The sequence below is a fragment of the Dipteris shenzhenensis genome, chromosome 3 (assembly GCF_047967505.1).
Source record: "Dipteris shenzhenensis isolate YYH24624 ecotype China chromosome 3, Dip_SZ_1.0, whole genome shotgun sequence".
In the NCBI taxonomy this organism is placed as follows: Eukaryota; Viridiplantae; Streptophyta; class Polypodiopsida; order Gleicheniales; family Dipteridaceae; genus Dipteris; species Dipteris shenzhenensis.
In genome coordinates, this window is record NC_141598.1 from 25,038,837 (window position 1) to 25,057,301 (window position 18,465).

Below are 18,465 nucleotides of genomic sequence, written 5' to 3' on the forward strand. Positions count from 1 at the left end.
CACACTGTCACAAAGATGTAGAACATGAGTGCAAATTTCTAGAGCAAGAAATGGTGGATGTAACTAAGGATGATGAAACACAAGCCTTGAGTACACGGGAATTAAAAAAAATTGAAGAATATCAAGGTCAATCCACTGCAGTTATGCTAGAAGCTCTTGCTAGCAAACCACGACGTGAAATGCAAAAGGCTAGTACTACAAGAGCCACGGTTCCAAGCAGTAAAAAAAGACATCGTCCCACTGTAGAGAGAGATAATGTGGATGAAAACTGGTTAAAGGAAGAGAAAGATGAAGAAGACTCAGAACCCGAGGCTAAAGATGATCAGGATAAACTCACATCAATAAAAGATCTTAATCTGCGTCTTAATGAAGCAGTTACAGATGATGATGTGGGATATATCTGGGGTCAAAGGACATGGTTTGTGAATGCCAAAGATGTGGAAGCTGCAACTCTCTTTACTAATAGCTAAAGCCTTGATATATCCTGAGCAATGCAAATCTATAAGGCTTTGAGAGATGGTAAGAAACCTGTGGCAAGCAATGTGGTCTTGCGCCCAATAATGTTTTGTCCAATCAAAAATAGTTTTCTAGATCAAATAACATTTACAGGGCCTACACATTTCGAGGAAACCTTCAGTCGATTCTTTAAAGACACTCTTAAAAATATTCCACATGAACAAGGCAAAGAGGCACAAGGTGAGAATATGCTAAAGGAAACAAAGAAGAAATTCCACCTTCATTGCAGATTCCAGCACATTGATGGTCAACATTGGGCTTATGCTTGTAATCAGATCGCAAAGGAAGCAAAGGAGGTCAAAAGACTCACTCCAGAACAATTTGCAAAGATAAGTTCATTCCATTATTATCTTGCAATAATCTGTATATTCAAGCATGAGATCAAGTATTTGATTGAGTCCAAAAGACTTAATCATTATGTCCATGGAAAGCATAAGATATCCTCAACATCAGAGGTCTTACAGAAGGCAAGGGTTATATAGTCAACATTTGGTTCTCCAAATCCTGATTTGAAGCGAAAAGTCACAAAAGCAGATGTCGACACACTCACGAACTTCTATACTTCTTTGAGTGCAGTTGTGCCTAGGGGAACTCAAGAGCGAGAAGAAAGTATGACAAGCCTCAAGGTGGTGAGGGACAAATATGCCGACTACACTTCTATCATATTTCGTCCTATTGAAGTGTTCAATGAGATGCTTGAAACGTGTATTGCTTGTGAGCGTGGACAGTTGACCTATGAAGCTCCTTTGTTTATCTCTGGAAGGTCAAAGGTAATAGATAAGAAGGAGTTGACGGCAAGGATGTGGAGGCCTATAAAGTACTTACCTGACAAGTATGCATCCATGGCAACACAAAAAATTTTAAAGAAAGAATGGTTTTTTGGAAAAAAAGACAAAGACCACTGCATGGAAGAATGCATCAATGTACAGGTGAGACGTGATGTAGTGCATAGTGCCATTAAGTATTTGCTGTCAGAGAAACAAATTCCACTTACTCATTGTAACATTGACTATAATGTGATGAAGCATATAGCTTCTTTGTCAACACCCAAGGTAAAGCTATGGGCAAACAGGTGGATTAAAAAGGATGAAGATGGGTCAGAAATAGTAACCTCTTATATGAGAAAAGAAATCCCACAATAGGTGGTTGCATATGTGGAAAGATTAATCAATGAGATAAGGATGCCAACAGATATGCACCAAAGCTTTCAATTCAATGTAGAGGTTACGGCAGAGTCTGGAAAGCTTGTGAACTTCAGGGGAGTCTCAGAAGATGACTTCTTCAAGAATGAGTCAGCATGGGATAAGCCACAACTATTCTTTATCAATGAAGTTTCTAGCGATGATATCCATAACTTCATTGATAGAATAGTATATACCACCATTAGCAAAGTGGCAATTTGCAACATTGTCATTTTTGTTGATAAAAAAGAAAAGAAGCCATGCAGGTTACTCTAGAGCGAGCATATTCATCAGATTTGAAGATCTATAGTGGTGTTTATGTAGCAAAGAGAGGCAAGAGAGAATGTGGCATAGCGATTCAATCTCTTGAATCATTCTTTTTGTGTATGCGGAGTCCCAACCCTAATCACTCCTTACAAAAGAACATAAGAGGGAATTCAAATAATTTGAGATTGATGCTAGAAGAGCAAGATATTCCCAGGTCCATACATTATCAAAAAAACAACTATGGAAGTCCTGCAAAAAGTGGGAGTCTCTTGCTTACCATGATGGAGAATTTGCTACCGGTAGGTTGGGAGGTCACCTTGTGCAAGATGGGATATTTATTTGAGGATCTCCCTCAGATCTCCTCAAAAAAGGCAACTCCACAAATATTATTGAAAATAAGCATTTCATGGTTTATTTTCAACTTCAAGCAGATCTAACCACAGGCTATGAAAAAGAGATAAACCACAAGGACACTGATGACATGGATGATTACCTTGAAGATCATAATGTCCCAGTTGATGATGATGAAAAGATGGACTTACATGACCCGTTCAGAGAGAGGTTGGTGGATGAAGACAAACATGATGATGCCTTCTTTGATAATTATGGCTCACAGGGTTATGAAAAAAGGCCACTACGACAATACTTAGCGGTATGAACTCTCTATTTCTCAACTAAATACAATTTTTTAAATAAGATTTAAATTTAAAGGTAATGAATCTAATCTCTCATATTTGTTTACAGGCAATAGAGGGAGAAGAAATGGATGAAGTCAATATGGAGGCACTCCCGTCTACTTCAACAATGCAACCACCTCTAAATTTGATTGAAGAATCCCATGAGCACAAGAGCTTTAAAGACACCATGGAAAAGTAGAATGACCCCAAACATAGAATACAAGCTATGACAGAGACCCATTTTGCAAATTTAGCTGCATTGGATAAAATGGAGAGCTCATTTGAAGTTAAAATTGTTTTGAAACGAGAACCTCAATATTTGAGCTTTGGTAGAGAGGAGGTTTCAATCCTCTCCAATCCTTTAAAAGAGGTTAATGACAATGTTATCTTGGCCATTCTCAGGTAACGTTTGTTTATTTGTTTCTACTTCAATGAGCTAACATTTGTTTATTTATTCATAGTGTAGTTATATATCAGTTTCCTTGTGCAGAATGCAAATCAATTCTATGAGCTAACGTTTGTTTATTTCTTGGTGCAGTGTAGTTATTTCTCAGCTTCCTAGTGCAGTGCAGCATCGTGTCTACATGCTCGATGCTCTCCTTTCTTCTATTCTTAGCTCTCCTCAAAAGACTATAGAAGATGTTTGTACCTAGTTAAGCCCTTTGAATTTAGATGGGGTGTGAGTCATCTTAATGCCTTATCATGAAGCGTAAGTATCAACTCTAACCTTATTTTTACTATTTCTTTGGCAAGTTTGTGTAAAACAATAATCATTTTTATTCTGGTCGTGTAGCTCACATTGGAGTCTAATCATCTGGGACCTTGAACTCAACCATTTGTGGTTTGTGAATTCAATGGAAGGCTATCATGCCAACTCCCCAAGGTAATTATTCTCTTAATATTTTTGATACTTTCTTATTTTGTATCTTATGATCATGACATATTAATATATTTCATATGTCATGATGGACAGTGCTGCATATCGGCTAGTATCTGCTGTCATAACAACCACGGAGCAACAAGATCAAGTAGAATTCAAAAGATGGGCACAGCTGTGGGTGGAGAGTTGCCTACAACTGTATGTTGTTTCTTAGAGAGATTTTTGATTTGGAGTTACCAGTCAAAATGGAATCATATATAGAAGCCGATCTGCTAGCATTTCGGGCTGAGAGTATTTAGCATCTAATTACTACCATTCGGAAACAACCTGAAAATATGACTACATTGCAGCATGTATAAAACCTTATCTTTATACTTGTATGCTTGTTCAAGCCTTTAATTGGGATGTGTAAATCTCATAACTTTTTTATATTTTCTTCCAAGAGGAGAAGAGATTGAGTCTAATGAAAGCATGCTATCTTTATACTTCTATGATTATTTAAACCTTTATTTTTATTTAGGATGTGTAAATCTCATAACTTTTTAAATTTTTCCTCCAAGAGGAGGAGAGACTCACTCTAATGAAAGCATGTATGAAACCTTACTTTTTAAATTTTTGCTCCAAGCGAAGGAGAGACTCACTCTAATGAAAGCATGTATGAAACCTTATTTGCTTGTTTAAGCCTTTATTTGGGATGTGTACATCGCATAACTTTTTTATATTTTTATAGCAGAAGGAGGATGTAGAAGACATAGCAAGTGAAGAAGAATACGATGTAGACTACTCTCTCAATAAGATGGGTCATGAAAATATGAATCTATTGGAGCAGATTGGAAGTTCATTCACTGCTATGTTGTTAGTTCGACAACAACCTCATTTTTTTGAATTTGGTGAAGAAGAGATTTCAATCCTCTTGAATCCTAAGAAAGAGGTTAATGTCAAAGTCATTACAACCAGCCTCAGGTTTGATGCAGCCTTTTCCTTAGCTTTATACTTTGCTTATTTTAATTAAACCCAAGAAGCTAATACTTTTTTTTTTAATATAGTAATGTTATAGCAAATTTTTCGCAAAATATACAAAGCGTTTCATATATGCTCGATCCTCGTATTTCGAAAGTGCTTAGCAACAAAGAAGAAACCATAGAGGATGTTTGCAAGTGGTTGAAGCAAGTTCCTATGAATGATGCACCAGTTATTTTTACAGCATATTATGAGAAGTAAGCATCAAACCCTACTTGTTTTTTCTATATTGCATTACTAGAATTGTCTCAAACATAGTAATTATTCTTTATTGATAATGCAGCTCACATTGGAGTCTGGTAGTCATGGACATCTTTGCGAAGAAGTGATTCTTTGCTAACTCAATGACATCCGTCCATGGCACTGTGTTAGAGTAACTATAGACTACACTTGTTGTCACTTCTTGACATGTAGATTGATATGCAATGCACATATTCACTGTTGTTATATGTTTTGATGTGCAGATCAGCTCGAAAGTTAGTAGGTGCTATCGACACAGTAATGCGGCAATGTGACTTGGCACAACAAATAGAGTATATAACATGTCAGGTATCACATCAAGAGAATAGCCACATCTATAATTGTGGATGGAGGGTGGGCTACAATTGCTTTTTGGTACTTGGTCAAATTTTTGAGACACAAAATGACACCACACTGTCAACATATACGGATTTGCATCTCTATGCATTTATAACATGTACCATTCGAGCAATCATTAAGGGCGACATTATGGACCCTCCCACAAGGCAAATAGATAATGGCTCAGAGGAGTGCGAAATGAATGCCGTCAAAGAGTCAAAGGGGATAGAAGCCTCAACTCTACAAACATGGCCTCATTGGAAGAATTGGGAAGCTCTTTTAATGTTACGGTTATGATTCAACATAGACCTCAGTATCTTGAATTTGGGGGAGAGGAGATTTCAATCCTCTCTAGAGCTTCAAATGAGGTCAATAACAACGTTATGATGGCCATTCTCAGGTTTGATACAAACTTTTTCTCAGCTTGATAATTCAATATTTTGATTAAATCTAATAAGCTAATATTCATTTATTTGTTGGTGCAGTATAGTTATCTCACGATTTGGTAGAGCCATACAAAACTGTGTGTATATGTTGGATTCCCTCATTTCTCCTATAGTTAGTGATAGCAGAATGACAATAGCCGATGTTTGTAAATGGTTATAGCCTTTACATTTACATGGCGTGCGAGTCCTATTTATGGCATATCATGAGATGTAAGTATCATGGCAACCTTTATTTTCATCTTATGCTGGCAACATTGTGTTAAATAATAATGGTTCTTAATTATTCGTGTAGGGAACATTAGAGTCTAGTGGTTTGGGACCTTGAAGACAACTATTGTTAGTTTGTTAACTCGATTGCAGGCTTTCATGGCTCAGTGCAAATGTAAGTATTCTATTAATCTGTTGTTACTTCTATATTATATACCTTATGTAATAGACACACTAAGTTTTTTTAATATGTCATGATAAGCAAGTCGATTGAGAAGTTGGTATCTGTTATCAGAGAAAAAGGACAGTACAAAGACTCGATAGACTCCCAAAAGCATTTAATAGTAGAGCAGGAAGATGGGCATAGTTGTGGGTGGAGAGTGCCTACAACTGCATGTTGATTTTCAAAGAAATTTTCTCACTTAAGCCACAGATCTCATCGAAAGACTCTTTGGAGCTCAAATATTCAGAGGAGGATATACAATTGTTTAGGGCTGAAATCATTCGAGACAATTGCTGCCATTAGAATACAACGTGCAACTGAAGCAATATCAAAGCTTGCATTTAAGGAAAAGGAGACTGAGTCTACTGTGAAAGCACTACACAAAAGCACTACACACTACAGAAGAAGTAGAGGCTCAGTCTACACCTATAGCACCACAGCCTCCACTGGAAGCATCAGAAGAGTTGCCACAGCCTCCACTTGCATTTAAGGAAGAGGATACTGAGTCTACTCCGAAAGCACTACATACTACAAAAGAAGTAGAGACTAAGTGTACATCTAGAGCACCACAACCTCCATTGGTAGCATCAGAATAGTTGCCACAGTCTCCACTAGAAGCATCAGTGATGTTGTGCTTGTATATATGCATGAGGAGCATATTCTCATGATGTTGTTTACTCCATGAATATTATGGTTGACATTTATTTGTTGCAAAGTATGAATCATGATGTAGTTTTTGTTGATTATACACCAATTTCTGACTTATTACTTAAGTGGCATTTAGTCATGATATTTATATATTTATTTCATGCACACAAATATATGATATGAATGTGTGATGATCTCGTGATGATGTGATTATTAGGAAATATAACCTTTTGTGATGAGGATTTTGATATGAATATGTGATGATGTAATATTTGTAATATATTTCATGGCAAAGTATCAATTCCCAATGCTCCACTCACTTAAAGTATAGCATTCCCAATGCTCTGCAAAATTTTATTCAGTTGGACAGTCTCCACTCACTTAAAGTAGAGCATTTCCAATGCTTCTCTCACTTTATTCCAACCCTTATCCTTATCATAGCAAACACATCGTGCCTTAGTGCACTTGTAATCTTCCATTGTAGTCCTTCCACAAACACTCTCTTATTTCTTACATCCTAGTCCTTCTGATTAACTTGTATTCATCTTTCACTTTATGTCTTCCCTCACTTTCTATCACTCTTGAAGGAGGGACAGCTCATTGTGCATCCCTCGCTATTGCTCCCTCACTCTCCTTCTCCCACTTTCCCTCTAAGACAATGACTAGTTACTACCCGACTTCATTTACTGAACTCAAATTCAGTCTTAGATCTCTTTTGTATGGACCAATGAAGGGAAAATCATTCGAGGAGGATATGTTACGCACATGGCTGCTTGATTTGAACTCAGTAGAAGAGGTGAATATCCTTAGCTTTCTTTTTCGCTTCTTTTAATCATGTACTTCTTATGCGAATGAGTTAAATTTTTGTACAGGATATGACAGTGGCTAGAAGCTATGTTGAAAAAAATGGTGAAGATGAGGAGAGCCAAGAGAGAAAAGAAGAGTTGTTGAATGCTTATAAGTCGGCGGAAGATTCGAAACAAGTTGTGAGGAGAGTTTGTGAGGAAATTTGCAATGCCAAACCCTGGTTATGCATGGCCTGCAAGTTTAAAGTCTGCTTGTTTTCATGACGCCAATGCCATAGTAGGCACTTTCGAGGACATATGCTCTCTCTAATGACTTAATAGTCAAGTGATGGAAATTTAATTCCATAGAAATTTAAAGTAATTGTGAAATTTAATTCCATAGACGTATGTGTTTTCTAAAGTGAATGTAATAGACAAGAAATGAAACTACACTTCCACAAAGACTTTTTAGTTCTCTAATGTAAAGTTGTAATAGACAAGAGAGACAAAGATGACATCTTCTAGGCTGAGCTAATGGAAGGTGTTTTTTAACACCATATGGCTTTGAGTTATATGATCTACTTGTTATACAAATGTGTCATGCTTTTTTTTAAATGTCTCTAGTTTTTTAAATGTACTCTAGTTTTTTTCCTAATTTGATTTTTTAAAATCTTACTTTTTGTCTCTTTTAACAACATGAAGTCCTCTTTTTTAATGTACTCTAGTTTTAATAACATGTCACGTCATTTTTTCTAATTTGCTTTTTTAAAATCTTACTTTTTAACTCGAAGTTTTGTTTTATAAGAGCCTCCTTTTTTGAAATGCTTTATCCAAAATTATCTCACAAAACAAATTTGGACAATGCACTAGTCCAAAATTAATGAAATAGGTGTTCCTTGTTCTTTTGCAAGAACTGCAAGACATATTGGACCGATGGGGGAGCTCTGAGGAAGCTCCCCGTAGGTCGAGGATTAAGGAAAAATAAGAGATCCGAGTATAACGCTGCAGTGCAAGCGGAGGCAGCAACCATTACAACATGCTTACCATCAAAAAATCTTGCATGAGTGAGCACCAGCAACAGAACACCTAACACTCAGGAAGTGAGAGAGGACATGCAACACCTCCAAAATTTGTGCAAGCATCTCGATTGGCATAGCGAAATCATTACAAAATTTCAGCATCCTTCATGTAAAATCAGTGCCAACTTCCTTGTGAATGTTTCACTTGAGCCAGCCAAACAAAATGACAAATGTCCTTCTTTGCTTCTAATTTTGCGATGAGGCGCATCTAAACCTGCAAGCACAATGGGGATCGCTGGCCGAACAGAAGTCTCCCATGAAGTGAAGGAACGATCGCCTTTGCCTCTGAGTTCGGAACTCATATCAAAACCCAAAAAGAAAGTACATGCAAAGCGAAATGATGGCAACAAAAATCACCGTAAATACCAAGCCCTCCACCAATGAGAACAAGAGAATTTCGAGAATCAAATAATGCTTCTTTCCTCCAAGGGCAGGCCAAAAAGCTAAGATGGCATCTTGATAGAAAAAGTATGCACCAAAAAGCAAGCGTTCCTCGTCCAAAAGGACTTTTCCATGAGTATACAACTCCAATGATTCTAATCGTTCCAAAGCTTGGCGAGAGAGCTTGGCGTCAGCCAAGTACATTCCTGTAGGAATGATTTTAGCGATGACTATATTTTAGACCAGGGTTGGGAAGGAGCATTAGCCACCACAAGGGCTGTTCCTGAAACAGACACAGCTTTAGGCACGGCGACCGCAGTGGAAGCAGTGCCTTCTTCCGCCTCTTCAACTGGCATATGAAGTTGGCGTACAAATTTAAACTAGTACCACCTTGAACCTAGTTATCGATGGATCCGATTGGAGCGACGACGTCATCCTTAAGCCGTACCGGCCCAGTACAAGCAGTTCCGGACTAAAAGTTTTCCTGCTTTGGCATCTCACGATCTCAACAATGCTTCATATCCAATGCTTGGTCGTAAGTTCTCAAGATCTCAACAATGCTTCATAGCCAATGCTTGGTTGTAAGTTCCTAAATTTTGGTCAATTAAGCCGAACGGATGCTTGATAAGTCCGTCTTGCTCATTTAACAATCCCAGTCTTAAATTTTGGTATTGGAAGCCCGTCTTGGTCATTTAAAAATCCTCGTCTTAAATTTGTTTACGGAAACAATTGGTCGAATCAGTTTTATAAGTGTCCGTTCCTGGCGACTTTTTAATTGCACTCTACATTGACAGAAATTGTTGACTGATTTCTCACCCGTCCCACAGCGGAACCTTCAGTGGTGTGGGTTTGGAGAATATTGTTGGTGTGGGTTTGGAGAATATTGTACAATCTATCAGCTAGCTCATCGTAAGCGGCAGGGTGCTGCAAGCGACGTATGCCATGAGGAGCTATTACGTAGGGTCCTCAAGCTATAAAAAACGACTCATGACTAATTAACTAACGCAGAGCACAAGTCTAGCTATATAACAAAAGTCAAGAGCTGAATCAAACTTCCCACAATTGGGCGATGCCACAGACATGGCTGAAACAACTTGCACAAGGTGGACGATGGGTTCGAAATCGATGCCCCCCAGAGAGTAAGCCCAAAGAAGGCACCATTCAAAGTCATATGATACAAATGCGTAAAGGCATGTGCACAAAAACCATTTTTTATTCCAACAAAACATAACCATGTAAGTCTGAACTTTTCTTTTTAATTAACTTAATCTCCTTAGTCCCAAGATTTTAGGGAGTATGTTACATACATGTGGATTTTCTCGTATTAGACACCTCCAGCTACTAATCCCAATCATGGTCCTAAAATGGTTCTTTAACCTAATTTTCATTTTCTACACTATAATACAAACAATGGTTCATCTTTCTCACTCTCCTTAGAGGCAATAGCAACGACTAGAAAGTTATCCTACACTCCTAGTGGTTAGTGAGGTCAACCCTAACCAAATTTTGATTCATTATTTCTCTCTAACGTACTCTCCATGTAGAGGGAAAAGATGACATAGCCCTATTGTTTCACAATTGCAAAGATGACATAGCCTCCTTTGTCATGTCTTGAGAGAAAGCTATTTTTGAAAAGCCCCATATGTTGTGTAGGCTATATCTTTCCTCAATGGTTTCATAGTTGTATTGTTTCTTCTTTCTAATTCATTCACTTCACCTCATGGAATCCTCTATGTACTGAACTATTTTTGGGCTTTAATATGTACTATGTGTTGATGGCACCCCGATGGAGAGTTATATGCAAGCCATGTTTTTTAAACATCTCTACTATAGCATGAAGCCTCAATACTTGGCTTTGACTTGAACTTTACAATAGTCACCTAGAGAATTTAGTTCTTCTCTCGTAGCTTGGCACTATAGAGACATTTTTCCCTTTGTAGATTTCCTATTTTTTATGTGAAATAGTTTCATAAAGTGAATTTTTACTTTTACAACATACAAATTTGTTCTAAACCGATGCGAAACTCACACATCTTCTTAGAAATTTATGCAACACTAATTGCAACGTTAATCCCCTCGTAGAAGTTCACATGTAAGGTCTTTTATCTATGTTCATGACATAGCAATGATTCTGAACATTTAGTGGAAAAGTATAAATGGTGTGTGAGATCAGTGACCACGGCAAGGGGTTGTCTCTCTCGAAGGGTCTCAAAGGAGATTGAAAAATGATTTGATATTTAGAAAGCTCTCCCTAAAGCCTCCATCTTCATCGTCGCCCATCATCAAACAACCATACAGTCAATGGATTGCTAACTGCAACTCGCTCTTGTCATCAAGAGACATTAGGAGAATATGAAGTGCTACATCAATCCAAGCAAAGTAGCAGAAAAAGGTGGCAACCAAGGGTAACGTTATTCTCATTGATGCATGCGAATACCCAAGCTCATGGAGGGTTGGCCAAGCATCCTCGTTTAGGTTGCTACCATTTTGTACTATGCAAAATTCCATTATTGATCTTTGGTAGATCTTTAATTAGAACTCACAAGCATTTTATTCGTAACGTTATTCATAACTTTTTCCATAATTGTTCACAAATGCACACGACAAACATGGCAAGACGAATTGTTATCATCTATACTACACAAACAACAGTAAGACAAAGTTAGTCAGCTTTCGCCCATGCATTCTTGCCGACTTTGACTTTGATTCACGATAAGCAGTTTGAAGTTTCGCATTCGCATACGGTTTATTCGGCCGGTCAAACCGCGTCAACCTCCTCGCTATAAGAAATCGAGAAAACGCTCATTGCCTCTCATCTTTCAACTCTCATCCTCGTTCTCCATGGCTTCTTTGCAGCTCCGGCTCCTGATCGTTGCTCTTACATCTGCCCTTCTCCTGCATGCTGTAATCGCCCTCAAAGGGTGCGGAGGGAAATGCTCAACCGATGATGATTGCCACGGCAAACTAGCATGTTTGACGGGCCATTGCGGTGATGATCCTGGTGTCGGGACGCATATTTGCAGTTCTGTCGCAAAAAGATGTGGACGCAGCTGCACAAGCGACGATGAGTGCCCGGGCAAACTGGCCTGTATGAGTGGCAAATGCGCAGACGATCCGAGCGTTGGAACGTACATTTGCACGAATGGGAGCACCACACCCTCTCCTTCTCCTACGACGCCCCCGTCTTACACCCCAACCCCGCCTCCGCCCTCTGCAAGCTCGTGTCTTTCGTCATCCTATCTTACTGGCACAGGCCACGCTTGTAATACCCAGGACTACTCTCAATGCTGTGTCTCCGGGAAAAAGTATCCACAGTATGCTTGTTCGCCCCCCGTCTCATCAACTACCAATGCCGTCCTCACCTTGAACAGCTTTGCGAGCGGAGGAGACGGCGGGGCTGCGTCAGAATGCGACGGGAACTTCCACAGCGACACGGAGCTAGTAGTGGCGCTCTCTACAGGGTGGTATAACGGAGGCCGTCGGTGCAACAAGCAGATCCGGATTTCCGGCAACGGGAGGAGCGTCTTGGCAACGGTGGTGGACGAATGCGACTCTCTCTATGGCTGCGATAGCGATCACGACTACCAGCCGCCCTGCATTTACAACGACGTGGATGCTTCGGCGGCAGTGTGGGAAGCGCTCGGGGTGTCTGAGAACAATGACAACTATGGCATGATGAACATAACCTGGGCAGACGCTTGATTCTTCGCAGGAGGTGAAAGACGGCCCTATTAAAATCCTTGCTAATTGGGGTGCTTTCTTTTCATCAAATTCTATTAGTTACGTATAGGGCCACAATTCTTTATTTTTTCATACATTCTTTTTTTTTGTAAAATGGAAATCTCCCATAGGACAACTAGATCCGGGAAGGTAGCTGTATTGAACTAGAATATATATAAATAAATTTAGTGCTTCCTAAAAATTGTTAAATAATATTTTCCATTTTGACTTAATTTTTAAAGTGAGTTTGGAACATAGATTTATGTAAACTTGCAATTTGAGGAGAATTAATTATGATATCAAGAAGAGCACTATAATTGTAGAAATATTTGAAATATACTACAATATTTTATAAGAGTAACAATACATGAAAATATATGTAGTATACTTAAAAGTGGTTATTATTGGAATTGATATAAATGGAGTTATATATCACTAAAAACATGGCAGTTTTAAAAGCATTTTTTAATAATAGTTCATACATGAAATATTTTATGTGTATTGAAAAAAATTAGTAATGCTTTGAAAACGAAAAAAATTGAGTAATATATGGTATGAATTAAGAGTCCTTCAATAGTATGACTTTACTATAGTTTGAAATAGGAAGTCCTTTACATGTATTGAAAATGGGCTTCTATGTAAATATACTAGATTATGTCTCTATTTTTGAGAAAATAAATTTTTTTTGTAGATGTTGGATTTCCACTGAGGTTATTGTAGCCATATTTCGAGACGGTTGTGTTGAGTTCTCTTATGAATTTCTCTTCGAGTGTATCCGCTTTGCTTTTTAAGTTTATGGTGGCTAGGATTTCTGTTTTGAAGTTTGAGTGGAACGATTTGTATCTCTTAACATCATGTTTCAATTTTAATGGAGGATTGGTTTGGTGATGTGCTATCCATTTGTCAAGATTTCTAGTTTGTCCAATATTTCGTTTTTCTATAGCAATACATAGAATAGAATATATGTAATATGGGCCTTTTGTGCCTTTTTCTTTGTCTTCTTCATGATTTCCTATTTGAAATAGCAAAATGAAGTACGATGAGTTTTTTCATGTATCTTAGAGAATGAAGTTTGTATGTATTTTAAGATATGGAGTCAATAATGTACCTGTAGGTGGCTAAAATATATTGTTCTTTGGTGGAGTCAGGAAAAACTCAAAATGTTCGCCATATGCTTCTTTTGCAAAATTCAAATCAATAATGGAAGTTATACCTTCTATGGTAAATGGCAATTCTTTTGCTTTTTTTAATCATCTATTTGGAACATGTTGTTGAACTCCGCTAGTATGACATTTCTAGTCTGACGATCTATTTTGAGAAGTTCGGCTAAGCTTACATTGTAGCCAAAGTGTAGAAGTTCAAGGCAATAAGTTAAAATTCCTTCTAAGTGCTTATCTATTACAGCTTGTGCTTCTGTTCTCAACATCATTGGAGTAATAATATTGTCCTCTTTTGTGTTTTTTTGAATTATGTACTTAGTTAGACCTGCATTATGTTTGAATTGATATTATGTATATATTATTTATTGTATTTTTAAAATGAAAAGTTTAATGATTTTTTATAAATAAAATTGGTTACTAACCATTTACTCTCATTTCTTTGTCCCCATGTTCTACCTTCCATTGTTGTACTTCATGTTGATTGTTATCCATGAAATTCGTAAGGTCTTCTAGTATGCTCCATCCATAAATGTATTCATTTGGTTCCTTTCCAGCCATGTTTGCGAGATGCATTTGAGCTGTATGCAAGAAATAATTTTGTCCCTTTGTTATTTTAGTTGATTTCTCTTGATCTTGTTAAGCCAATCGGGCTTTACTTTTGAATTGATTAAAGATCTACAAAATAGTAATTTATTATAAATTAGAATATAAACTAATGTGAAGAAATGCTACAATGCGTAATATTGAAAATGTACCTCATCTGATGTTGCCATATTTTATTATTGGCTGTTCTTTAAATAAGTTTTTGATAGATTCTGCATATTAGTTTGTATATCAAAATATTATTTTGCCTTATATTGATGAATATTTAGTAAAAGATTTTTCTATTGATTGTTTATAGGCCTGGTGTAAATGATTTTTGTATTACTACAAGAGCCTTTCCTTTGAGTGTGCATCCTTGTGACTTGTGTCCTATAATTGCATATGCTAGTGTGATTGGAAAAGTTGTTTTGTGATACCATATGGAGTTTAATACCTTTCATTTATGTTTTGATCGTCTTAGTGTGATTTTTTCATTTGTTGATAAGATCTTGGCATGAATTTTTAAAATGTTGTTAATGTTATTATCTATTTCTAGTGATATGACATGTGCAATAGCCCCATTTGTAGCTTTGATTGTGAGTCTATCTATATTTTCTGTGATCATCACTTTTGCTCCTATTGCTATTTGTTATATGGAGTGGAAATCTGGATCCATTATCCATTCTTTTAATTCTAAGATTTGATCTGCATTGGATGTCACTGTGACATTTTTTATTTGATGCTCATTGAATTTCTTATGTAGTATGAGCTCATTATAGTATCTGTGTCATTATAATGGGTACTGCACAATATAGTTGTGTCCTTGTCAATGAAATCGTTTGCTTTACTATCACTTATGATTAAATTACCTAGGTAATACTGAATCTCTTCTACTATTAATTGTCTTATTCTGATTATGTTTAAGAATTCTATATATGTTGGATCTTCTAGGTGACGTATTGATGTGTGAAGGAATGAAAAGGTTGCAGTTGTCTAAAAACTCGAGTTTCCAATATAGCATTTTCTACAAAATTCATTTTCTTGCACCTTGCATTTACATACTACAGGCAATTGGGACATATCTCCGCTTTTTATTTTCAAAAGGCTACAAGATTGTTTTCTTGCAAACTTATGAACGTATTGGATAAGTCATATGGTGTTATACTTGATTCTAGTAGTGATATTACTAATTTTAACTTTGTAAAAGAACCTGTATTAAATTCTATTCTACCACAAAATACACAATATTGCATCTTCGAAATATATTGAGAAGTAATTTGGTTCCATTCTTTTAGAAATTTATCGATGAATAGCCATGAAGAGAAACTCGGTTGTAATCGTCTTTTCTTATTTTCTATGCTAATGTAGAAAGCACGTTCTCTTCTTTCAATAAGTGACCTTTTCATATTTTTAAAGCAAATTATATGTTAAAGTAGAAGCACCTACTTTATTTTCCCATTGTTAATCAGAGCATTAAAAATGACTTATAATTCACCAATTCGAATAATCTGCAAACAAAATATCAAGGTTGTTAACACTTTATATTTTTACCAAGTTGAATATAGCATATAGGAATTTGAATGTACCATATAGCATTTTGAATATAGAACATGGTAAATAGCTCTTTCTTTTTGCACATAGGAGTTTGTGTTTAACATAAATTTTTTTGCATGTTTTTGGTAGCTATTTGAATTTGGGATATAGCATTTTCATTTATCACTTTTTATATATATATAATGGTAGCAATTTGAATTTAAGATATAGGACTTTGAATTTCGTACATAACATTTTGCATTAAGAATTAGCACTTATCATTGAGCAACTAGCATTTTTGCATTTAGCATATAGTGCTTTGTATCCAACACATAAACAAATAAACTTAATTACACATTCATGTGGGGGGAGAGTCGGCACATTTCCTCTCAAAAAATTATAAGACCAAGGAACGTGCCCTTCCTTGGGTTCATATCATTTTGCATTTTGCACATAGTATTTTGCATATAGCATGTTGCAATTTGAGTTTGGGATATAGAACATAGAATTTTGCATTTTGCACATAGTACTTTGTTTTTAGAAATGTATGATTTTGTATTTTGTACATAGTATTTTGCATATAGCACATAGAATTGACTAACTAGTATTTTTGCATTTAGTACATAGCACTTTGTATCCAACACATAAACAAATAAACTCAACGTCCACACATTCATGTGGGGGGAAGAGTTGGCACATTTCCTCTCCAAAAATTATAAGACCAAGGAACATGCCCTTCCTTGGGTTCATATCATTTTGCATTTTGCACTTAGAAATGTATGGAAAATGTGAAACCTTGGAGTATGCACAAGCTGTTTTCAACAAAATACCCCTGGAGTATTATGATCGCTACGTAAGCCCAAAATGAATTTGGCAAAGAAGCTTTACAATTGTTTGAAGAAATTCAAATACAAGTCTAGAAAAACAAGTTATCTTTTACTTGTGTATTAGATGCATGTGCTAGTGTAGCAGCCTTAGAGAAAGGTCTAGAGATATATGCTCTTATTGTTGGCAATAGATGGTAGTCAAATGTGGTGGTGGTGACAGCTCTTGTTAATATGTATGTTAAGTGTAGTAGCATGGATGATTCAAGGGCTGTGTTTGGATAGTTCGGAATGCAACCTCTTGGAATGCCATGATTACAGTGTGTCTATACGATTCAATGGTTTTTTTTGCAAAGATTGCACTACAGGATGTGATCTCGTGGAATGATCATAGCTTGTCTCCAAGAAGGGCACAGTGAGGAGGCTTTATAACTATTCTGCAGCACCTAAGGTATGTTAGAGCTACAAAGGGAACAAAGCAGGGCTGTCTAGAAGGCAGCAAGTAAGTCTGCAGACCTGTGCAGCATCCAAGGCATGTTTTGAGATGTTCTACAGGGAAAGAGTCCATAGTCCATTGCTCTCCGCTCTTGCCCCATTTAAAAATGTGATTCCTCTCATAGAGAGAGGCAATGTGTAGCCTATGATGGCACCATTTTTTGACTAATGGTTTTGGAATTGGATCCTTAATCACACAATTGCAATCCTCCTCCTTAATCCTTTTGCATGGCTACTGATCTACCACTATGTTTTCGATTTATAGGGCCTCCATCCATGGCCTGCAAGCTCTTGAAATTTGCCTACTTCGATTGATAAATAGCTCAATAGATACTAAACTAGACATGACAAGTTTAATATTATACATATTAAAATCTGATAGCTCATCTCTTGCAGCATGTACTTCCCCTTCATGTTGGCTATGGTTGCATGGGTGAATTGGCCATCAAGCTATCCACACATTGTGAGATTTTGTTATGAGTCCATTCCTCAATTTTCTTGACCATCAACAAATGAAACATGGGCAACATGATAGCTACCATGTGGGCACTAGGTCTTCCCTTAGCCGCCTAGTGGAGTTGGTCCCATAGATATCATACACAGGTCCATCTACTTAGATGGATAGTCAATTAATTGATAGCTAGCTAGGGGACTCTTCTTGGTGTTTGCTTCACCTTTTGGGTGCTATTGTAGCGATATCGTGAGCATCAGTCTTGGCAAGGTCTAGTAGAGTGGAGAGATTAATGTGCCCAAGCCCATGTGAACCAACTTCCCAAGGAAGAGCATATGGATGTGGGCTAGGATGAGGACCAACACTACTTGCGGCTGTGTGCAAAAGTACTACTCATGAAAAGGGGAAACTACCCTTTAATAATAGAGAGGGCTGATAATCTACTTGACTAGTATGTTGGGGGGCCAATTGGCCTCATTTGGAGGGCTTACTGCCCTATATAAAGGGCCCTAGGCAAGGGGTCAAAAGTACTTTGGAGATCTTGCACTGGGCGACATCAAGACCCCTAGTTGATGTAGAGTGCAATGATCAAGCATGTTTCCCTGTTGATCACAAACCTCTAGATGCCAAATCAAAGGCTGGCACTAAAACTTCTCTCTACACTATGGGCTAGTTTGGAAGGGAGGGGCACCATCCCAAGCAACAAAGGATTAACTGATGTGGAGGACCTGGTGATAAGCCAAGCTTCATCTATACGGACCTGGCTGCATGCTATGTATGTCTTATATTTAATATCCATTGCTGCTCGGGA

The 18,465-nt window shown here is 37.3% G+C and overlaps 1 protein-coding gene across 1 annotated transcript; it reads left to right on the plus strand.

Annotated features, from left to right (window-relative positions):
• The first annotated feature begins 11,730 nt into the window (after positions 1-11,730).
• Positions 11,731-12,591, plus strand: LOC147903553 (putative ripening-related protein 1). Its single transcript, XM_087372074.1, has one exon. It carries the CDS (start codon positions 11,731-11,733, stop codon positions 12,589-12,591), a length of 861 nt encoding a protein of 286 aa, XP_087228200.1.
• The last annotated feature ends 5,874 nt before the right edge of the window (positions 12,592-18,465 follow it).

Coding starts and splice junctions, on each gene's coding strand:
- LOC147903553 (XM_087372074.1), top strand. CDS start 11,731: ATGGCTTCTTTGCAGCTCCGGCTCCTGATCGTTGCTCTTACATCTGCC.